Source organism: Scyliorhinus torazame, chromosome 9, assembly GCF_047496885.1.
Source record: "Scyliorhinus torazame isolate Kashiwa2021f chromosome 9, sScyTor2.1, whole genome shotgun sequence".
Taxonomy (NCBI): Eukaryota; Metazoa; Chordata; class Chondrichthyes; order Carcharhiniformes; family Scyliorhinidae; genus Scyliorhinus; species Scyliorhinus torazame.
The window spans coordinates 151406428-151431287 of record NC_092715.1 but is presented as its reverse complement, the minus strand read 5'-3'; the positions used below and the strand labels follow the sequence as shown (position 1 = coordinate 151431287).

At 45.5% G+C, this 24860-nt stretch overlaps 1 protein-coding gene across 1 annotated transcript in view; it reads right to left on the bottom strand.

The window, feature by feature from the left end:
* psat1 (phosphoserine aminotransferase 1) overlaps nt 1-24389 on the bottom strand; it is a 62615-nt gene extending 38226 nt beyond the window's left edge. Inside the window, exons 1-5 of the mRNA XM_072516639.1 lie at nt 24231-24389; nt 14304-14364; nt 14144-14213; nt 1268-1473; nt 1005-1177 (exon numbers count right to left, since the gene is read on the bottom strand). Coding sequence (XP_072372740.1) covers nt 1005-1177; nt 1268-1473; nt 14144-14213; nt 14304-14364; nt 24231-24377 — 657 coding nt within the window. The 5' untranslated portion in view covers nt 24378-24389. The remainder of the gene's footprint in view (nt 1-1004; nt 1178-1267; nt 1474-14143; nt 14214-14303; nt 14365-24230) is intronic.
* Nucleotides 24390-24860: the final 471 nt, after the last annotated feature.

The window sequence follows — 24860 nt, the reverse complement described above, 5'->3', positions numbered from 1 at the left end:
GAGGATAGGTGTGCGAGGTGCTCGAGAAGCCCAGCGAATCATACCCATATGTTTTGGTCATGCCCGGCACTACAGGGGTTTTGGATGGGGGTGACAAAGGTGCTTTCGAAAGTAGTAGGAGTCCGGGTCGAACCAAGCTGGGGGTTGGCTATATTTGGGGTTGCACAAGAGCCGGGAGTGCAGAAGGCGAAAGAGGCCGATGTTTTGGCCTTTGCGTCCCTAGTAGCCCGGCGCAGAATATTGCTAATGTGGAAAGAAGCCAAGCCCCCGGGGGTGGAGACCTGGATAAATGACATGGCGGGGTTCATAAAGTTAGAGCGGATTAAGTTCGTCCTAAGGGGGTCGGCTCAAGGGTTTACTAGGCGGTGGCAACCGTTCGTCGAATATCTTGCGGAAAGATAGATAGGGGAGAACAAAGAAGGCAGCAGCAGCGGCCCAGGACTTGGGGGGGGGGAGGGATGGGGGGGGATGGGGGTGGCCTGAGACAAGGCAGTTGCCAATTAGGGCTAGTTTTTATTTTTTGTTATTTCATATTTATTTATTTGTTGTTGTTTTTGTTTAAATTTAAAAAAGGTCATTATTATCTGTATTGTTACAATGTTGTGTAAAGGATGCACAATGTACTGTGTTGGTTGACCAAAAATTTTCAATAAAATATTATTTAAAAAAAAAAAGATAAGAAAATTTCACATCGTTTTAAACAGCACTGTCACTGCAAAATAATAGCAACTTAAACTTTACGTTCTCCAAACTAGCTATAATTCTTTAAATCCTCCACTTGTGGCATAAAAGGACACTTTCCCCACTCTATTGCCACTGGAAGCAGTTTTGCTTTATTTTCTCTACCCAAGGCATTCATGATTTCAGATACCTCCATTAGCAAAAACAACCCCAGTTCTCCTGATCAGGGAAAAGGGTCTTTCATTTGCACAGAATATTTTTTCTTGTGAACCAGTTGCCCACTGCAATATAGGGGTGAAGGCCGCCTCGAAAGTTGAAATTACCTTCGAGACATCCACTGGCTTTGAAAGAAAGCATGAGGACATGTCACAGACCAGCACCGTTCCTTTTGCATCTGGGACAAAAGGAAATTCCACACCATGTACAGTCTCATTGGCACAATAGTAAATATAAGAGGCTTTCGGGTTCAAATTCCAGCTACTTGGATTCGGGATTTCTGGAAAACAAGAGAAAATTTACCATCTTACGTATCCAGTCAGCAGTAATAGATCCTTAAAGCATCTATTGCCAACAAACAGGTTCTTACTTATGTAAGCATCAGATTTGGGGTGGACAATGTTGACTTTTCCATATTTCATTGCCTCTTTGGCAGCATTAGCAGACCAGGATCCAGTAACCACGTAATCGGCACATCTTTCTTCTTTTAATCCAATAAGATTTAAAGGGACAGCACTGAACTGACCTGTTCCACCTCCCTGAAGAAAAATCACCTTGTAGTTTTCTGGGATATTTCTGTAAGAAGATACACACAGAAGTTAATGTTGCAGATGAATTTTCAACTTCCTCAAAAAGGAGGAACACCAAACACCGTTGAAAAACTTTGCAAAGATCATTGTTTGAAAGAACACTAACTGATGTTCCAATTCTATAGCAAATTTGCATAGATGTTCTCCCAACTGTAACACTGCATACTGAATTGCTTGTGCAACACTCACATGATCTCAGAATCCCAAAAGCACTTCCCACTTTTATAAAAACATCAGAGGAGTCCACACCGAGTGGTTCAAAGAAACTTAGCTCATTTATAATAACTATTATATACACATCACACGGTAGATCCAAACTGGGTCTGCCCTGCCAGTGCCGAACTGGCCAACTTTATATAATCACACAACTAGACATTGTTTGGAGGTCGCCCACCCCCTTAACGGGAGCTCATATCCTGCAAGGTTCATGGGAAAGTTAATTGTTCCCACCCTGTAAGATACTGGTGTTTATAACACCCACCCAATAAAAAAGCACCAAGTCTGATCACCAGGAACTCTTCCCACTCCATCCCCCAGCGCACGCCTCAATGTCATTATTATGGGCGGCACAATGGTTAGCACTGCTTCCTCACAGCGCCTGGGACCTGGGTTCAATTGCGGCCTTGGGTGACTGAGTTTGCACGTTCTCCCAGTGCCTGAATGGGTTTCCTCCGGGTGCTCCAGTTTCCTCCCACGTAGTCGAAAGATGTGCAAGTTAGGTGATTTGCCAGGATATTGCCCCTTAGTGTCCAAAAAGGTTAGGTAGGGTTATGGGTTAGGTGGAGGGTTGGTGCAGACTCGATGGGCTGAATGGCCTCCTTCTACATGGTAGGAATTCTATTATTATGTGTCTGCCGTCTGCTTCCAGAAACCTCCCATGCTCCATCGCCATTCCGTCCTGCTCCATCATCTGCTATGCTGCTCACCAGTTTACCGCTCCAGTAGGAGAGGATGGCAAATGAAGGCCGGCAACGATGGACAAGAGGGAGCAGTGTGTTATTTGCCATCTTTTGATATATCTGCACCATGTGATGCAAGCAGCAGCCTAGGACATTGCGCTATCGTGCAGTGAGTGCACTCTCTGCAGTTGCCGTGTCAGGAAATTTAACTATAAAAAATGCTTTTGCAGTATAACCAAAGTTTCAAATGTAGGGAAGGATGACAACCAAAACTTATTTAATGTTTGAAAATGTGCCTTGGGATCTTTCAACTCAACTCAAGGAAGCAGGCAAAGTCTCTGTTTAAAGATTCATTCAAAAGACACTGCCTCATTCACCCAGTCAATGCTGACAATAGAAATTATCAGTTCCAATGGTTGCTGAACATTAAAAATAAATTACCCATCCACTTAGCTCTGCATTACGAATGGATTCTCCTGTCATTTTGTTGGATGGTTGTTCAGCAAGTACACAAAAAGGCCATTTACAGACTAGGTTAGTGTTGTTGCACATGACAATAAGCCAAGTCTCAATTTGCATAGCATAATTTGCTAAATACTGCACAAAGTTAGTGCTGGTGGGATAGATGGAGACATCCGATTTGCAGTGTGTTTGCTTATCCTGAAGGGACTGGACTCTTGTTCTTCCAAATGCGGAAAAAACAAATAAATAAATAGCTTGATGACAGACCTTACCATTTGGATCTGTCCAAGTTTGTATTTTCCCCCCCAAGCTTGCAAGCATTGAAACAAAACAGATGAACCACAACCAAGTATGTATCTAATAGCCATTGGAGAGACATGGCAGCAAGATTTTACAGATTGGGACCTGACCTGAATATTTTATGGGTAAAAGACATTTAGAAGGACAAGAAGCTAGGATATGGTGGAGGGGTGGCTCTGTTAATTAAAAACTGATGGTCGCACAATAGAGACCCAGTTCAGGATGGAGCAGCATTTGGGGTAGAGTTGAGGAATGAGGCAAGAAGTCACTTGGAGGGGTGCACAAGCCCACTAACTGTAACCTTACAGTAGGATGGGGTATCAAAAAAGAAATAATGGGAGTTTGCCAGAAAAGTTACAGTAATTATCATGTGGGGTTTTAATCCGTACACTGGCAAAGTTAGCCCAGATGAGGAATTCACAGAATGTTTGTGACAATTTCTTGGAACAGCGTATTCTGGAGCCAATCAGAGAACAGGTTATACTAGACCTGGTATTGAGCAACATGACGATTAATTCATAACCTCGTAGTGTGTGTCCAGAGGTAGCAGTGATCATAATATCAATTCAGTTTGAGGGAGAGAATTGGGTATAAGACTAATACTTTGTGGTGATATACATCACTAAGTACACAAAGGGTTAATGCTCATACACTACACCTAGCTAGACACTAGAGGGAGCACCAGAGACATGACACACAGACAGTCAACCAATAGGACACGACCAATGGGCATTCAAGATACACACAAGAGGTGACACGACCACAGGAGAGCATTACACCAACCCATATACAAGGACACAGCACACAAGCTCAGTCTCTTTCCAGTGGAGACACTCAGTGAGTACAGACATTGGGTTGACTGAACATCATACCCACCACGTGGATTGTAGCAGACTGGTTCGTCAGTCTGAGTAGCTATAGCAGGATTAACAGTAGAGTCGAATCCAAGTAGGAGAATTGTAAATAGTTTAATAAGCGTGTTAAAGCTATCTCCAAGTCTGAACCTTCCTTTGTCAGAGTGCACATCAAGGAAGCAGCTTATGCTACGACAAGAGCATAACAAAATATGGTACCCAGGAGTGACTGTTAAATCCATAGAGTACAACTCAAGTGAACAGCGACAACCAGCAACAGCAGCCAGGCAAGATGATGTTCGAGATTTTGGTTCCACAGCAGCTCAGGTACCAAGGCAATCTCAGTGAAAACTGCTGTTGGTTCAGGCAGAGATTCGAGATCTACCTGGTAGCGTCCGACCTAGATGGCGTGGCGGATGCAGAGAAAATAAAGTTTCTACTTACCATCGCAGGTCCAGAAACAGCTGAAATCTTCCAAACCTTCAAATACTCAAAGGGGCAAAACAAGAGCGACTTCCAGGCAGTCCTGGACAAATTCCAAGAATTCTGCGAGGAACATACAAGAAGAAACGGTAAAAGAGGTGCCAAAACTCACCACGGGGTAAGCTTACAGCAACGAACGGCAGTTTTGAATTGCAGCCATCTTGGAAACGGTGCTGCACACGCGCAGTTGTGCAAAGACGCGCAAAACGGGAAGGTCCGTTTGCGCATGCGCCAGAAGCCGCGCATGCGCAATTGAAACAAAGGCCTCAAGTAAAGGAACAGCGATCTGCGCAATCGCTTCCTATGCACTACGTCACACGCTTCATGACGTCAGAGGCCCCAGACCACGCCCACTTAAAGGGGAAATGTCCCAAAACACGGGAAAATTTTAAAATGTAAAACCCGATTCTTTCACCTGGAACGACAGCACAATGCCTGAAATTCGACCAGTAGCTGAAAGTAACCTCTGCAGAACCCTACAAAAAGCAGTTTGCACCCCCCAAAGAGATGATACAGTCCTTGGAATTCTTCTTTGGACATCGCGAGCCCAATGCCAGCTCAGACACAAAATTGTGATGATATGGCCCTAGAAGACAACGACTCAGACGAACATTTCACCTTGGGTGGCTACCCCAGTACCAAATCCGAACCGCAACTAGAAGAAGTGTTGTATATTGACGACCCCGACGACGAGTTCTTCGGATTGGGGAATCTTCAGCCCAGCATATATGACATTCCGACTCGTGAGTGCAGGATTATGCAGTGGCCTGACACCAAGAGAAAGAGAGCGGTACAAGACCACAGAGAGCAGCCTGCTGCCACAGAGAGTGGTCCACGCTCCACGAGGAGTCCCCGACTCCAGAGTGGTCCACGCACCACGAAGGGTCCCAGCCTCTACACAGAAAGCGATGAAAGACTCCTCAGTGAGACAACTGCACAATTCCACACAAGGAACGCTGCAAGCCTCCACAGCAAGCTAGTGGACAGACTCCACGATGGAAGGAACGCAAGACTCCAGAGCACAGTCCTTGCATGAACAAAACCATGAGGGTCTAGCAACCTCCTCTGAGCAACCAGCAGCAGACAATGCAAGTCTGCCACGCTCAAGTGTACAGCAAGCAGACTATGACAGTGCACCACGCTCCAGTGAACAAGAAGACGCTGACAGTCTACCCAGCTCAAGTGAACGACAAGAAGACACTGAGGCTCTACTCACTGTATGTGCGACAAGTGACGACGGCATCCAACTTCCCATACAAGATGTGCAACGTGACAGACCTCAGCTAGTGTGTACAGAGGCACTCGACAATCACAGTGAGAGTACTGGTGACTCCGGTGACACCACGTTACTTCGAACCTCATTCGCTCGAGCCTCTCCACAAGCAAATGAATTCCTGAACGTTTTGACTCCGGACGGGGAGTGGCAAGAAACCAAAGCTGATTCAGGTGAACCAGAAAGGGCTCCAGACAGGGAGCATCGACAAGCCAAAGCTGATTCAAGTAAGCCGGGCATGACTCCAGACGGGAGCACCGCAAACTCAGTGACGGCACGCTCAAGGAGACAGCAGATGCCACAAAGGACGCTGACACGAGTAACCGTGTGAAGGACTTGTATTATCCACAGAGTGTGGTCCTTGAGCGCAGCAAACATGGCAACAAAACCAACCACCACAACAACATCAAAGACAATAGCAAGAAGCGTACCAAAGGCAACAACGTCGACAACAAGCACGACAAAAAACAACACCTATGAACTGGTACGACATGGTACAACTCTGCAAATGAGGGACACTGTTACTGCTCAGCTCAGTACAATGACATGCCATGGCAGGACGATGCATCTTACCAATTCACGTTTGCTGCACTACCAACAGGCAACCTGGCTTTCAGGACAGATGCCATCAAGAATTACCACCACAAGCATCGAAAGAAAAAAAAAAAAGTCCAAATCCGACAACAAAGTGATGTGACCACTTCTTGGTTCCTTCAGCACAGGGACACTGATGGTGTTTACAACACAATGCCACCATCAACATCAACTCACCAACCAAACAAGAAAGCCACGCGACCATAACAATTAATGAACTTTGGACTCATGCATATGATTTGGACTTATTGTTTAATGATCACTTCTCATAACTTGTACAGAGTATCACTCATCTACCTAGTTTGTTCAATTTTCTTCAACACTGTACAGAAAATATGTAACACGAAAAAAGGGATGTGATGATATACATCACTGTAAGTACACAAAAGGTTAATGTACATACACTACACCTAGCTAGACACTAGAGGGAACACCAGAGACATGACACAGACAGTCAACCAATAGGTCAGTAAGATAGGACACGACCAATGGGCATTCAAGATACACACAGAGGTGACACTACCACAGGAGGGCATTACACCAAACCATATAAAAGGACACATCACACATGATCTTCCTCTCTCCAGTGGAGACACTCCGTGAGTACAGACACAGGGTTGATTGAACATCACACCCACCACGTGGATTGTAGCAGACTGGTTCGTCAGTCTGAGTACCTATAGCAGGATTAACAGTAGCGTCGAATCCAAGTAGGAGAATTGTAAATAGTTTAATAGACGTGTTAAAGCTATCTCCAAGTCTGAACCTTCCTTTGTCAGAGTGTACATCAAGGAAGCAGCTTATGCTACGACAAGAGCATACAACACTTTATATTTAATTAAGAGCAATTGAGGACATGAGCAGAGCTAGTGAAATGAACGTGCAACTCAGATAAAGGGATAGATTAATAGCGATGCAGTGGCGGCAAGTAAAGGGACATTTCAGAATACATTCCAACAAGAAAGAAAATTTCCAAGGCGAGGACTCACTATCCATGGTTAAAAAGATAAATACAGTATTAAACTTAAAAAGCATACAGTTGCGCAAAAGTGGGTGGTTGGTTAGAAGATTGGATAGAATATTTTTATAAAATGCAAAGAACGACTAAAGGATTAATAAGAAGGTAAAAGGAGAAAGCTAGCTAAAAATAAGAGTTTCTCCAGATATTTTTTTTGTTTATAAAAGAGTTCAAAAGAAGAAAGAGGGATATTACCAATCTCTTATTGATTTTGATGTCCCTTGCAGGTTTCCTTTCATAACCCCTTTTAGTAGCTCTTATCAGATGCTTTATGACCCTTTGCCATCCTTGTACCCCATCCTATTCGGCTAGATCTGTGCTATGTCTTACATTTTTGTAGGTCCTTTCTTTTAGCTTTATGTTGTCCCTAACCTCTTTCGCTTTTATTTTGTGAAGTGGAGCCTTTTCCTCTCAGGGTTATCTCCATGCTCTGTACCGCGGTAAATGTTTCTTTCAATAGTCTCAACAGATCTTCCCAGTTTACCGTGGACAGTCTCTGCTTCATCCCGTTAAAGTCAGCCTTACCAAAGTCTAAAATTTGAATATCTGAAAAGTGCTTTTCACTTTCAAACGTTACATTGGTTAGGTGAGCGGACAAAGATCTGGCAAATGTGAGAAAATGTAAAGCTGTCCATTTTGGGAGGAAGAATTTAAAAAGTACATAATCGTGGCACGGTAGCACGGCACGTTCTCCCCGTGTTGGTGTAGGTTTCCTCTGGGTGCTCCGGTTTCCTCCCAAAAGTCCAGAAAGACGTGCTGTTAGGTAATTTGGACATTTTGAATTCTCCCTCTTGTGCACCCGGACATACACCAGAATGTGGCGACTAGGGGATTTTAAGAGTAACGTCATTGCATTATTAATGTATGCCTACTTCTGACAATAATAAAGATTATATATTATTAAAAGGTGAGAGATTGCCTAGCTGAGATGCAAAGGAATGTGGATGCCCTACAACACGAATTGCAAAAGGTAATTATGCAGATACAGTGAGTAATTAGGAAAGCTAATAGAATGTTAATTGCAAGGTGAATTAATTATAAAAGTAAGGAGGTTATGCTTCAGTTATACAGGGCACCGATAAGATCATATCTGAAGTGCTGTGTACTGATTTATTGGCCTCCTTATTTAAGAATATACATGCATTGGAAGGAAGCAGTTCAAAGAATACCTGGAATGGGCAGGTTGTCTTAGCAGAAAGTCTGGGAAGGTTTGGCTTGTTTCTGCTGGAATTTAGAAGAGTAAGAGGCAACTTGATTGAAAATTATAACATCCTGAGTGTAGCACCGTCAATATGACGCGAGGCAGGTTGAGGTACTGTCAATTGAAGGCTTTATTAAGCAGAACTTTATCCCCAGCAGCGTGGTTACAGAATGCAACTGCTGAGGGAAATGGAGGGAAAAACTGGGTTCTTATACCGGCATTTCTGGGTGGAGTCCAGTAGGTGGCAGATCCTATCAGGACGTGGCATTCCTCCACCAATAGCCTGTCGACACATGGTGTACCGTATTACCCCTAATACATACCACCACATTACCCCTTGTTGAAAAAAACCCAGCAGGATGGTGGTTCGCATTGTGGTAGGGGTTTACAGAGTCGGTACTGTGCCGTACCTTTGAACAAAACACAAAATTATCGCTTCAACTGGGCCAACGGGCCAAACAGGTTCGGCATGATGCCATAACTATAACAAAACACAATAACTGAAAACTGGGCCAACGGGCCAAACAGGGTCGGCATGATGCCATAACTATAACAAGACACAATAACTGAAAACGTTGAGTTAAAGTGATTCGATGAGCCGGATGGGCGCCCTGGTCGTCCTTTCCGATCGTCTCGGGCGTGGTGGTGATGGCGCTGGCTCGAGTCCCGTCGACTCTGGGAGCGTAGCGCTGTCCCGTGTCCTTACTCCTGGGCGGGTCTGGGAGGAGAACCGAACCCCCCGGGAAGGGGGTGGCTGCGGGATGAACCAGCGGGAGTGAGGAGGTGGTGATTGGCGTTGGGGGGGTGTGGGTAGCTCCGGCGGGTGCCAGATCTCGCAGGGAGACAGTGTCCTGTCGGCCATCGGGGTACTCCACATAGGCGTATTGCGGGTTGGCGTGAAGGAGATGCACCCGTTCCACCAACGGATCTGACTTGTGCGCCCGCACATGTTTCCGGAGCAGAATGGGTCCCGGAGCTGCTAGCCAGGTCGGAAGTGGCGTTCCAGAGGAGGACTTCCTAGGAAAGAGGAGGAGGCGCTCGTGAGGCGTTTGATTCGTGGCGGTGCACAGCAGGGACCGGATAGAGTGAAGGGCATCCGGGAGGACTTCCTGCCAGCGGGAAATTGGGAGGCTCCTAGACCGGAGGGCCAGCAGGACGGCCTTCCAGACCGTTCCATTCTCCCTTTCTACCTGCCCGTTCCCCCGGGGGTTGTAACTGGTCATCCTGCTCGAGGCTATGCCCCTGCTGAGCAGGAATTGACGCAGTTCGTCACTCATAAAGGAGGACCCCGTCGCTATGGATATAGTCGGGGAAACCGAACAGTGTAAAAATGGTACCGAGGGCTTTAATGACCGTGGACGCGGTCATGTCGGGGCAGGGGATGGCGAAAGGGAAACTGGAGTATTCGTCAACGACGTTCAGGAAGTACGCGTTGCGATCGGTGGAGGGAATGGGGCCTTTGAAATCCAAACTGAGGCGTTCAAAGGGTCGAGAGGCCTTAACCAGGTGCGCTCTATCTGGCCTGAAAAAGTGCGGTTTGCACTCAGCGCAGATCTGGCAGTTTCTGGTGACTGTTCGGACGTCCTCGACGGAGTAAGGGAGGTTGCGGGCCTTAAGGAAGTGGTAGAAACGAGTGACCCCCGGGTGGCAGAGGTCCTCGTGGAGGGCTTGTAGACAGTCCACTTGTACATTGGCACATGTGCCGCGAGATAGGGCATCGGATGGCTCGTTCAGCTTTCCGGGACGATACAAGATCTCATAATTGAAGGTGGAGAGTTCGATCCTCCACCGCAAGATCTTGTCGTTCTTGATCTTGCCCCGCTGTGCATTATCGAACATGAAGGCAACCGACCGTTGGTCAGTGAGGAGTGTGAATCTCCTACCAGCCAGGTAATGCCTCCAGTGTCGCACAGCTTCCACGATTGCTTGTGCCTCCTTTTCCACTGAGGAGTGGCGGATATCTGAAGCGTGGAGGGTTCGGGAGAAGAAGGCCACGGGTCTGCCTGCTTGGTTGAGGGTGGCCGCCAGAGCTACATCCGATGCGTCGCTCTCGACCTGGAAGGGGAGGGACTCGTCGATGGCGCGCATCGTGGCCTTTGCGATATCCGTTTTGATGCGGCTAAAGGCCTGGCATGCCTCTGTCGTCAGGGGAAAAGTAGTGGACTGGATTAGTGCACGGGCCTTGTCTGCGTACTGGGGACCCACTGGGCGTAATAAAATAAGCCCAGGCAATGTTTCAGGGCTTTGGCACAGTGGGGGAGAGGGAACTCCATGAGGGGGCGCATGCGTTCAGGGTCGGGGCCTATCACTCCATTACGTACTACGTAGCCCAGGATGGCTAGATGATCGGTGCGGAACACGCATTTTTCTTTGTTGTGAGGTTCAGGGCGTGAGCGGTCTGGAGGAATTTTTGGAGGTTGGCGTCGTGGTCCTGCTGGTCGTGGCCGCAGATGGTGACGTTGTCGAGATGCGGGAACGTGGCCCGTAAACCGTGCTGTTCAACCATTCGGTCCATCTCTCGTTGGAAGACCGAGACTCCGTTCGTGACGCCGAATGGAACCCTTACAAAGTGGTATAACCGCCCGTCTGCTTCGAAGGCAGTATAGTTGCGGTCACCGGGACGGATGGGGAGCTGGTGGTAGGTGGACTTGAGGTCCACGGTGGAAAAGACCTTGTACTGTGCAATCCGATTGACCATGTCGGATATGCGGGGGAGAGGGTACGCATCTAGCGGAGTGTACCTGTTGATGGTCTGACTATAGTCGATGACCATCCTCTGTTTCTCCCCGGTCTTAACAACTACCACCTGGGCTCTCCAGGGACTGTTGCTAGCCTGGATGATGCCTTCCTTCAGCAGCCTCTGGACTTCGGACCGGATAAATGCTCGGTCCTGGGCGCTGTACCGTCTGCTCCTTGTGGCGATGGGTTTGCAATCCGGTGTGAGGTTCGCAAACAAAGAAGGCGGTTCAACCTTGAGGGTCGCGAGGCCGCAGACAGTCAGTGGGGGTATAGGGCCGCCAAATTTAAATGTTAAACTCTGGAGGTTGCATTGGAAGTCCAACCCTAGGAGTGTGGGTGCACAGAGATGGGGGAGGACATACAGCCGGTAATTTCGGAACTCCCTCCCCTGCACCGTTAGGTTAGCGATGCAGAACCCCGTGATCTGAACGGAGTGGGATCCCGCCGCCAGGAAAATTTTCTGGGTGCTTGGCCGAATTATGAGGGAACAGCGCCTTACCGTGTCCGGATGAATGAAGCTCTCCGTGCTCCCAAAGTCGATAAGACACGGCGTCTCGTAGCCATTCACTAGGACTGTAGTGGGTGCAGTCTGGAGCGTCCGGGGTCGCGACTGGTCGAGGGTCGTCGAAGCCAGACGTGGTTGTTGAAGTTGAGCATCGTAATCAGGCAGTATGTGGCCATCTGTGTCGGGGTCCTTCAGCCAAGATGGCGGCGTCCACGGATCGAGGGCGGTCGGGGGTGGACAGAATGGCGGCGCCCATCTCTCCCTCGTGGCGTCCGGGGTCCAAAATGGCGGCGGCCGTTGGTCACACGTGGATCGCTGGGGGGGACTGGGTCTGTGGTTCCGTTTCTTCCCCGGAGATAGCGGCGACCCCGCGGGACTTGCACACCGTCGCGTAGTGGCCTTTCTTCCCGCAGCTTTTGCAGGTAGCCGTGTGGGCCGGGCATCGCTGCCGAGGGTGTTTCGGCTGGCCGCAAAAATAGCAGCGGGGCCCCCCCGGTTGGTCTGGTGTTTTGGCCGCGCAGGTTTGCGGGGGTGGGGGGGGCTGTCGGAGATTCGACCGTCGCGGGGGTCCACGGAGCCCAAGGGGCAGTAGTGCGGTCGGGGGTGTAGGCGCGGGCGTTACACGAGGCCACATCGAGGGATGCCCCGCCAGGGCCCGAGCTTCTGTAAGTCCCAGAGATTCTTTCTCCAGAAGCCTCTGGCGGATCTGGGAAGAGGCCAAACCTGCCACATACGCATCGCGGACCAGGAGCTGTGTGTATTCACTCGCTGTTACCGCCGGGCAGTTGCAGTTTCGACCCAGGATCTGCAGGGCGTTATAAAACACGTCCAGCGATTCCCCCGGAAATTGCCGTCGTGTGGCAAGCTGGTAGCGAGCAAAAACCTGGTTGGCGGGCCGGATGTAGATATCCTTCAGCGCGGCGATGGCACCGGTGAAACAGTCTTCGTCCTCAATAAGGGAGTAGACGTCAGGACTCACCCTGGAATAGAGGACCTGCATCTTTTGTTCGTTAGTCAGTGTGCCGGGGGCCGTTCGGAGGTAGCCCTCAAAGCATGCCAGCCAATGTTTGAAGATAGAGGCCGAGTTAGCTGCTTGGGGTGCGATGCGCAGGCACCGGATCCGGGGTGATTTGGAGCTCCATGTTCCCACGTCGTTTTCTTCAATTTAAATTCTGCTTAATAAATTGTAGCACCGTCAATATGACGCGAGGCAGGTTGAGGTAATGTCAATTGAAGGCTTTATTAAACAGAACTTTATCCCCAGCAGCGTGGTTACAGAATGCAACTGCTGAGGGAAATGGAGGGAAAAACTGGGTTCTTATACCGGCATTTCTGGGTGGAGTCCAGTAGGTGGCAGATCCTATCAGGACCTGGCATCCCTCCACCAATAGCCTTTCGACACATGGTGTACCGTATTACCCCTAATACATACCACCACACTGAGGTACTTGACAGGGTCGATGTGGCTAGAAGGTTTACTCTTGTGGGAGAATCTAGAACTAGGTGTCACTGTCTAAAAATAAGACATCGCCCCTTTAAGACAAAGATGAGAAAATTATTTTTTTTCTTAGGGTTGAGTGTCTTTGGGATCCTCATCCTCAATAAGCCTCCTTCTACTTCTAATTTGTATTTTTGTATATTCTCTGGCTAGCAATTTTCATACATTGGTAAACATGTAAAATATTTGAACATACAAAACACCCAAGAGTCCACAAACCAATTGGCTTGATTCTGCTGGGTACATGTGGTATTATAATGGCAACTAAAATGAACTCAGTTTAACATAAAACCAGCCGTCATCTGTATGTACATGCACAATACTCGAACAAAAATATTTTCTGCACTTGCAAATTTGCAGCCAATTTCAAGCAAGCTGATCTCATCCACTGATATCTAATAATACTCACAAATCATTTACATCCTTGATTAGCGTCTGCAATGGCCTAGTTGGTAGCACACCTGCCTCTGAATCATAGGATTCAACCTGCCCATTCCAGGTATTCACTCCAGGGCTTCAGTACAAAAATCAAGGCTGACACTTTTATGCAGTACTGAGAAAGCATTGCATTGTTGGAGATATGCTGGCATGAGTAGTTCTAAAAAGTCCCATTGCTTTGGAGAAGGAAGAAGGGAGTTATCCCCAGTGTCCGGGCCAATACCTATCTCTCAATTAATATCACAAAAAAATTAATCTATTATCTGGTCATTGTTGCGGTTTGAGAGAGTTCGCCGATTTCCTGCATTACAACAGTGACCACACTTCAAAAACTATTTCATTGGCAGTCACAGAGACTTTAGCAATTAAATTTAAGTGCATTTGCTCCTTACAGCAACTCTCGTAGGTCATTTTCTATTGAGTTGACAATTTTGATGAAGTCTGAAGATCTGTGGCTCATTTCTGTTGGAAGAAAAAGACAAGTTAGAACATGAAAACATGACGACCATTTAACATGAAAATTAAGCTACCTACTTGGAATTGGAAGCTCACCTAGAACACTAATTCCAAGTCCCTTGTAATCCAACAGCTCTTTCTGCGCTTGTAGCAAGACCTGGAGATATGAAATATCATCCATTAAATCAAGGGAAAACCAGTAGAGCAAATCATAACACAGTGAACTCCAAAAACAGGGACTCTTCTCAAATTCTGACTGACCAAAACCTACTTTAAAAATTTTGCTGTTTTAATTTCCATTCATTTTCCCTCATAACTGTGACTCTGGAGATGTACTCAAGCATATTATTCAGATGCACAAAAAAATTTATACCAGGGAAGACATCAAATCCATATATTCAGAACCAAACTAGGTATTCTTTGTAATGCCTGATTTTTCTATTTACAAGTTTCAAACTTCTATTTAATAGCTGAAAGGATAACACAAGATTTCACAGACTTTTACTGTAACAGAAGGGTAAAAACGATAACGACAAAACTATTTTTGTAGGCAACAGGACTTTTATTTTTAAACACAAAAAGACATCACAGGTATACATATTCTTTTAAGTAATAAATCAATTCTCCCAGAATCAATCTAAAGTGACTCTTAGCTCCCAAGGGTTTAATTCTGTTCTTTTCCTTTTTCAGCCTAGTAATTTGTATTCTTCAAACTGCCACAGGTGAGGTTCCCCCCAACCCACCCACAAAACCCAGAGATTCCTCCTTTTGCACAAGTTAGGCAAATCCTCCAGCCTCATTTCAACTCCTCGCAAATTTGGTCTTTCCAATCAGACCATGAAATCACACCTATATTCCTGCATGGTGAACTATGGAGACCTTCGGTCCTTAACTACTCACTCTTCCTACCCAGTCTGGGCAATGTAAATCACATACAGTTTATAAAGCACAATTATTTACAATCAGACATTCTGAATACTTTTCTGGCACTCAAAAACTCAGTTCTCCACCAACTGTCCTAAGGTTGCAAAGTGCCCATTCAATACAGGTGTCTCTGGCCTCTTGGACCAAAACTTTCAGTCTGGCTATGCCAGAAATTCAACTCCCCTTCAGTTAACAAGAGATTTAGCTCTTTAGTCAAGACCCAGAATGTTAACTGAATTCTTCTGAAAGACACTTTCCTTCACTATAGCTGGTTATAAACTTTCAAGTTAAACTACTCGAACAGAGAAGCACCCAAAACCCCTACTCACCCCTATAGTTAATGGTCTGACCTTTTTTCCTCCTGTTGGTCATCTCCCATGGAACCCGGGTATTTTAAAACCAGAAATCAGATTCTAGTTCTTAAAAAGGACCTTCACTCCACAAAATATTTCTGCTCTTTCCCAGACCATTAAAAAAAAACCTTATTCGCACTATTCACCACACAAACCTCCACATTTAGTTGTTCATCTACCGCCAATGCCACTGCCTCCAAGCACATCTCCCTTTCCATGACACTCTGGTTCACCCTCAACCACCTACAGCATCTTTCCGTTTACCTTCCCACTATCAAAGATCCCAAAAGTCAAGTGAAATAGTCACCTACTTTTATTTTCAATTTGATATATGATAGTCACTATTCAAGACTTGGTTTCCTCCATATTAAAATGACCAAAATATGGTATGCAGAGGCCAGCCAGGAATTGTGGGGATAATGCAGGAAGGTGAGTTGAGGTAGAAGATCATATCAGTGGTGGGGCAGGCTCGAATAACCTACTTTCTTTTCCCCAAAGCCTTGCATTCAGTCATGGCCAAGCTTCCAGTTATTTGATATTTGACTTCATCCCATTTGACCTCCTCCACTGTTATAATAAGAACTAGGAGCAGTAGTAGGCCATCTGGCCCCTCGAGCCTGCTCCACCAGAAATCATGGCTGATCTTTTCTGGACTCCGCTCCACTTTCCTGCCCGAACGCCATAACCCTTAATCCCTTTATTCTTCAAAAAACTATCTTTATCTGAAAAACATTAAATGTAGGAGCCTCTACTGCTTCACTGGGCAAGGAATTCCATAGATTCACAACCCTTTGGGTGAAGAAGTTCCTCCTAAGCTCAGTCCTAAATCTACTTCCCCTTATTTTGAGGCTATGCCCCCTTGTTCTGCTTTCACCCGCCAGTGGAAACAACGTGCCGCATCTATCCGATCTATTCCCTTCATAATTTGATATGTTTCGATAAGATCCCCCTCCCCCCCCCCCCCGCATCCTTCTAAATTCCAACAAGTACAGTCCCAGTCTACTCACCTCTCCTCGTAATCCAACCCCCTCAACTCTGGGATTAACCTAGTGAATCTCCTCTGCACCCCCTCCAGCACGTCCTTTCTCAGGTAAGGAGACCAAAACTGAACACAATACTCCAGGTGCGGCCTCACTAACACCTTAGACAATTGCAGCATAATCTCCCTATTCTTAAACTCCATCCCTCTAGCAATGAAGGACAAAACTCCATTTGCCTTCTTAATCACCTGTAAACCAACTTTTTGCGACTCATGCACGAGCACACCCAGGTCTCGTGCTGTTATTCCTACCAAAATGGATAACCTCACATTTGTCAACATTGTATTCCGTCGGCCAGTCCTAGCCCATTCACTTAGCCTATCCAAATCCCTCTGCAGACTTCCGGTACCCTCTGCACCTTTTGCTTTACCACTCATCTTAGCGTCGTCTGCAAACTTGGACACATTGCACTTGGTCCCCAACTCCAAATCATCTATGTAAATTGTGAACAATTGTGGGCCCAACGCTGATCCTTGAGGGACACCACTAGCTACTGATTGCCAACCAGAGAAACACCCATTAATCCCCAATCTTTGCTTTCTATTAATTAACCAATCCTCTATCCATGCTACTACTTTCCCCTTAATGCCATGCATCTTTACCTTATGCAGCAACCTTTTGTGTGGCACCTTGTCAAAGGCTTTCTGGAAATCCAGATATACCACATCCATTGGCTCCCTATTATCTATCGCACTGGTAATGTCCTCAAAAAATTCCACTAAATTAGTTTGGCTCGACCTGCCCTTTATGAACCTATTCTGCGTCTGCCCAATGGGACAATTTCCATCCAGATGCCTCGCTATTTCTTCCCTTGCTGATAGATCCCAGCATATTCCCTACTACCAAAATTAAGCTCACTGGCCTATAATTACCCGCTTTCTGCCTACCTCCTTTATTAAACAGTGGTGTCACGTTTGCTCATTTCTAATCCGCCGGGACCACCCCAGTGTAGTAAATTTTGGAAAATTATCACTAGTGCATTTGCAATTTCCCTAGCCATCTGTTTTAGCACTCTGGGATGCATTCCATAATGATGAAGTTAAGCAAGTTCGAGAAACAGCAACTCATCTTTCAATTTACGGCATTCCCAGACAACAGGAGTGAGCTCTCAAGGGCAATTAGGGGTAGACAATAAATGGTGGCCCAGCCAGTAACGCTCACGTCCCAGGAATTAATTAAAAATAAGTAAATTTCAGATTATAACCTCTGCACCCATTTTTTCAGGACCGGAGCTCTAGATAATGGTTCTGCTGTTACTATTTACTCTAGATTCATATTTTATTTCTTTTGTCCCGTTATCTCACCTGCCTTCCACCCTATCACAGATGTACGTGAGGAAAAACAAAATGTAATTACGTTTTAAGTGGGCTTAATTTAATGTTTCGGTCCCCAAAAGGGTAAAACCTATAGTTAGATTCATGCTGGACAAATGTGTTTGCATGTGTGGGGGTTAGGTAAATTCCAGCTGTGTTTCTATTGTGCTTCTACGTACAGCTCTAGTTATTTGATTTGCTAGACCACTGGTTCTAGCATGATTCAAGTGGAGCCCATCCCAACAGAACAGTTCCATTTTTCCCAGTACTGGCGCCAATATCTCACGAATCTAGCCTATGGGTAACAAGGTAGCATAGTGGTTAGCACAATTGCTTCACAGTTCCAGGGTCCCAAGTGCGATTCCCGGTTTGGGTCACTGTCTGTGCGGAGTCTGCACATCCTCCCCGTGTGTGCGTGGGTTTCCTCCGGATGCTCCGGTTTCCTCCCACAGCCCAAAGATGTGCAGGTTAGGTGGATTGGCCATGCTAAATTGCCCTTAAGTGTCCAAAATTGCCCTTAGTGTGAGTGGGGTTACTGGGTTATGGTATGGGTCGGCTTGGGTAGGGTGCTCTTTCTAAGAGCTGGTGCAGACATGATGGGCCGAATGGCCTCCTTCTGCATTGTAAATTCTATGAATCTATGAAACCTGAACCAATTGCTCCTACAATATTTGAGTCACGCATTTACATCTAATCTTATTGATCTGACTAGTGGCTCAGGTAGTAATCCATAGATTATTACCTTTGTGGTTTGGCATTTTAAATTTAGCACCTAGTTGCTCGTATTCCCACCGCAGAAACTCTTTCTCGTTCTACCTATATCATTGGTACCTACATGAACCAACGCAAATGAATCATATGGTACTTACATGGACCATGACAACTGAACCAACCCTGGTTCAATGAAGAGTGTAGAAGAGCAGAAGAAAATGAGGTGCCAAAAGAAGCTAAAACAGGACTACATGCATACCAAACTACATAAGTGACATGTTATAGACAGAGCCAAGGAAGAACACAATGGACCAAATCAAACTTCTGCACGGCTACCAAATCCAGTTGTGAATGGTGGCAGACAATTAGAGGCAGCTCTGGAACATCTCCCTCAAAATAATGGCAAACACCAGTAGACAAATATGCAAAGCAAGCTGAAATATTTGCAATGAGCTTCACCCAGAAGTGCCAAGTGGATGATCATTGTGATTCTTTTAACACAGAAGCCAATCTGATTCACTCCATGTGAACATGAAGAAACAGCTGAATGCACTGGATAGAGCAAAAGGCTATGGGCTTTGATAACATCCGTGCTACAGTGAAGATTTATGCTCCACTACACTCCTAGAAAAGCTGTCCCAGTACAGCTCCAACACTGGCATCTACCCAATAATGTGAAAAACAATCCAGGCTTGTATTATCTGCCAATAAAAAAAAAAAACAGGTACAATCAAATCTGATTCATTATCACCCCATCAGTCCATTCTCAAACAGCAAAGTGACAGAAGGGCATTACCAACAGTGCTATTAGGTAGCACTTAAGTCACCAGTGTCCTATTTTGGTTCTGCCGGGACCACATTACTGCCTTGATCCAAATATGGACTAAAAGAGCTGAATTCCAGTGATATCTGATGAAGAATACATTCCAAGTCAGTGCTCCAACCATCTTCAATGGACTTCCCTCCATCACGTGGGGATGTTCATTGATGATTTCAGCGTTCAGTCAATTTATGATTCCTTCGATAATGAAGCTATTCATGCACTAAGACCTGGATAACATCCAGGGTTGACAAGACAAGTGCGAAGTAGCATTCACCCATTGTAATTGTGAGGTAACGACTATCTCAAAAGACAGAATCTAACCACCTTTCCATGACATTCAAAGGGACATCGTCACTGAATAACCCACCATTAGCCTCGTATCCACCACCAACTGGACCAACCTCAAATCCTCTGGCTATAAGAGCAGGTTAGAGGCTGGGTATAGCCAGTAACTCACCTCCCGACTCCCCAGAGCTTCTCTATCATGGACAAGGCACAATGAAGAAAGTGATGGAATGCTCTCCACTGGACTAGATGAAGGCAGCGACAGCAACATTGAAAGGCCAACTTGATGGGCACTCCAGCACCAGATTCAATTCTGGTCTTGGGTGGAGTTTACACTTTTTCCCCATGTCTGTGTGGGTTTCCTCCGGGTGCACCAATTTCCTCCCATAGTCCAAAGATGTGCAGGTTAGGTGGGTTGGCCATGTTAAATTGCCCCTCTGTGTCAAAATAGGTTAGGTGAGGTTACGGGGTTAGGATGGGCTCTATCAGAGGGTAGGTGCAGGCTCTATGGGCCAAATGGCCTTCCTTCAGTCACAGAACAAGATTACAAGGGCTAGAAATTAATTGTTTTATTCTTGCAATGTAAAATTGCAGGAACTTCTTACCCAAAGCTAGTGGGTGTACCCATACCACAACTAAAGTGGCCAAGGCAGGGGCTGGCCATTACCTTCTCAACAGCAATTGGGATAAATGCTCAGTTTTTCCACAACATTCTCATCTCATGAGTGAATGAAAAACTCCAAGACTCAAAATGCAGCAATAAAAACTATTGTTGTCACTTAAATTATTACAGGATTAAATGTGGCACTGAGTCGACTTAAAAGAGGAAATTAAGACATCTGAAAAGGTCAACAACCTGCAATGCTGATCGGGATGATGATTATTTACAGCTTTGTTAAATACATTGACAAGAAATTAATTTTAGGAAGCGTGCAGAAGCCAGATGTTGGCCCAAGTTATCAGTGTAGTGATATCATGGCTGTGGTGTAATTCACCGACTGACACTAGGAGTCTCATTAGTATACAAGTGAGCATCAGTCAGGTGACCTCAGACTGACTGGGGAGCTGGGAGAGAGATAGTGCTTTGTGCATGTTCATACTGTTATTCACCTGTTGTTTTGTATATATTTGACACAGTTAATGTTAATAAATTGTTTCTAGCTTTAGCTACAAGTATTCTTGTAATATAAATCAGACCATCCAACACGAACATTACAAATCAGGATGAAAAATTATGTCAGCAGATAGCTCTAAAAAGCAATGATGTGGAGATGCTGGCGTTGGACTGGGGGGGAAGCACAGTAAGAAGTCTTACAACACCAGGTTAAAGTCCAATTATTGGGCTTTAACCTGGTGTTGTAAGACTGCTTACTCTGAAAAGTCAGTGATGCATACCACGCAGTCCATTGAATAATGTTTAATTATTAAGTAAAATACCAAAAACCTTCCAAATTTGTTTTATAACCGGTTAAGGAAATCTTCTCTAACATTATTCAGTGAAACATTTGTAGCTGCTACATGGTGCCAAAATAGTTTTATCAGGGAATAAGTAGATACCAATGATTAGAAAATTCTGACTGATCAGATGAAAAAAGTCTCAGCTGGAATTATTCCAACCAACCATGTGCAAGGATAAGCCTACATCACAAAATTACCAAAAATAACCTTAAATTTGCATATTTAACAACAAGGACATTTATTTATATCAAAATAAAAACAGGAAACGCTGAGAAAAAAAACTTGCAGATCTGGCAGCATCTACGGAAAGAGAAACAGAAGTGATGTTTCACATCCATATGACTCTTCATCAAAGAGCTATCGAGAGGGAGAAATGTGATGGACATTTATTTATTTAGCATCTTTAACACATTGAAATATCAAGACACAATATCAAACAAAACTTAGCACCAAGTCCCATAAGATGATGACCAAAAGCTTTGTCAATCAGTTAGATTTTAAAAGGAGGGGCTTCAGGAAAGTAAAAGAAGCAGAGGAACAGATGTGAGGAATTCTACAGCTCAATGTCTGGTCAGCAGAAGGCACAGCCATCAATAGTGGAGTATTTAAAATCAGAGACATTCATGAGTCTACAATTAGAAGAGTACAGTTATTGGAGGGTTGTGGGCCGGAGGTTACAGAGGCAACAGACAAATCTGAAAACAAGGCTGAGAATTTTTTTAAATGCCAACAAGCTACACAACTATGAATATTGGGATGATGGTGAACAGTATCTGACGCAAGTTAGGATAGGCAGCAGAGTTTTGAATGACCTCAAGTCCATGGAAGAGAAGACATAAAGAGGCCAGGAATCTATTGGAATAGTCGAGTCTAAAAAGGTAACAACATGGAGGGCTTCAGCACCAGATGAGCAGAGGAAACAGTGCAGCCAGGAAATATTACAAGACTGAAAGTAGGCAGTATTGGTGATGGCACTGGTATATGATTAGAAACACACCTTGGGGTCAAATATGACAAAGGTAAGCTGACTGATTCAGTCTCAAACAGTTGCAATGGAGAAGAATGAAGTCAGTGGTTGAAGAACCAAGATTGTAGCAGGGACCAAAGACTTCAGTCTTCCTCAAGATGAATTGCAGAAAGTGTCTGCCCATCTAATACTGGATGTCAGACCATTTACAGATGGCATAGGAATTGAGGTATGTGGAGCTGGATATCATCACCATTGATGTAAAAATGGATGATGTGGCAGAGGAGGGGCTGCGTATTAGTGAGAAATAGGGTGGGGCCACCAGAGGTAACTGTCCAGGTTTGGGAAGAGAAGCCATCTCATGTGATTCACTGGCTATTAGCCATGAGCTAGACACAATAGAAAATACACTCGACTAGAGTGCTTTACCAATACATTTAAATAGGTGATACACATCACAGTAACACAATGGTTAGTTAGCACTGTTGTTTCACAGCACCAGGGACCCAGGTTCGATTCCCGGCTTGGGTCACTGTCTATGCGGAGTCTGCACATTCTCCCAGTGTCTGCGTGGGTTTCCTCCGGGTGCTCCAGTTTCCTCCCACAAGTGGTGAAAGACGTGCTGTTAGGGGAATTGAACATTCTGAATTCTCCCTCAGCGTACCCGAACAGGCGCCGTAGTGTGGCAACTAGGGTTTTTTCCACAGTAACTTCATTGCAGTGTTACTGTAAGCCTACTTGTGATACTAATATAGATTATCAAATATGCCCTTTAAACAACCTTAGGAATCCTAGCATTTCCAAGAATATAAAATATTGATAATGTATTTTGCAAGATCACACCAATTGTAAATACTCTACTTCCCCTTCACCACTGGGTGAAGTGGTCAAAGGGGAGGCATTTTATAAAAGGCTCAGCAGCACCACCCAAAGCTGCAGACTGGCTGTCTGACCTCTCGGAATCTCTCCAAATGGAGAAAGTCAAATTCGCCATCCAAGGGTCAGACGACGACTTCCACAGAACGTGGGAGCCATTCACACAATTGTTCCGGGACCTGTTTGTGGCCAACGAACAAGCGGAAGAATAGCCATGTAGCCAAGAATCAGGGGAAAGTAGCCAAAGCATGAGAGGGAGAGATAGACCGGGAGAGGGGGAGGGAGCAGGGGGGGGTAAGACAGCTAAACCTAAGAGGAAAGAAAGGCAAACCGGGGGGGGGGGGGGGGGGGGGGGTAGAAGAGAGGGAAGAGGCAGGGAACAAGAGAGGAGAACCGGCGGGGGGGGGGGGGGGGGAAAGAGAGGCAGGGAAGTGAGAGCCAGAAGGAAGGCACGGGATACAATACGAACCTGGCATCTCCAGGAGCAGGGAACAAGGAGAATAAAGACGAAAGACAGGAGGAATTGCAGAAGCAGAGGTGAGCGCGATACGGCAGCGAGATCCGTACGGGAGAAGCAAGCGACAACACCAAACCCATTTGAGTATTGCCCACTGTAATTGTTTCTCCGGCACCCGAATGTATATTTAACTCCCCAGTCTCCACCCCCCCCCCCCTTCCTCCCCCTCCCCCTCCCCCTCCCCTCCCCCCCACAAACAGTCGGCTACCTGTGTTGTAACCTAGGTGTTGTAAATAATTTAGCCAGGTGTACAGAGTTGCTGCTGTTGAGTTGGTTATTCTAGTTATTCTATTACCAGTTATTCTATTTTATTTGTTATTGTATTTTTTTTATTATTTATTTTCTTTGGTATATTTGCGTGTGCCCTTCTCTTCTATATATGTTTCTTATCCTGTGTACATAATGGTAAATATACTATGTTCAAAAACCCAATAAAAAACATTTATTTAAAATTTTTTTTAGAAAAGGCATAAAAGACGACAAATAACATCCGTTTTAAATTTAATCTATATCTACGAAAGAGCAGCATGTGCAATATACAAAAGCGTACATTTTTTTTTTTTTTAAAAGGTCTCTGCTCTCACATCCATGGTAAGTTACCAGCAAAACCCTCCATTCTATTCATCGTTGTGATAGACATACACACACACATAGGTTTCAACTTCAAACGGTTTTCAATTCAATTGTCCGACATGCCACCTCGGCGTCAGAGTTGCATTCTCGGGGTTAACAGAGAAGGGACACAGAATATCTCACCGGTAGTGGGAGCTTGGAAGGACCGGCACCGAAGTTGATAACTTGCTTTCTGCCGTTTTCCATTTCGGAGTTCGTGTGCGTGTGTTCTTGCATAAATTCTTGTTCGCCCGTCACTTCAGCTGGAATCCTCCCCCAGACTGCGCCCATCCATTGCTTGCGCTTCTTATTGGCTGTTTTCACACGGCAATTGTATTCAGCGCCTTCTAACTGGTTATTCTCAGGCCCATGTTCTATCCAATTGGCTGTTCGTGCCTACACGAGATGTTTGCGTGACTGCAGCAGCTTTGTGCAAGAGTGGCACAGATTGCACCAGACAGTACGTGAATGTGCAACCCCAAGGCATTACTCCCTCAATCCCCACTCAATACATCCTGTTTGACAAACACTTGGATTACACTTTGGTAGAGATTAGTAATAAACGTGCTTGAATCAAATTTGCAAGGAATCCCCTCCTGAGAAACCTGACGACTTAAGAAAGCTCGTTTTTGATTATATACTTTCTTCCATATCCTATACTTTAGTTGTAAGCGTGTGAATATATAATTCGAATGTGTATGTAGAGAAAAAGGTCATTTCACTATGTATGTTCCTCTATTAGCCATATAGTAGCTTTGCAATCAAGAAATTGTG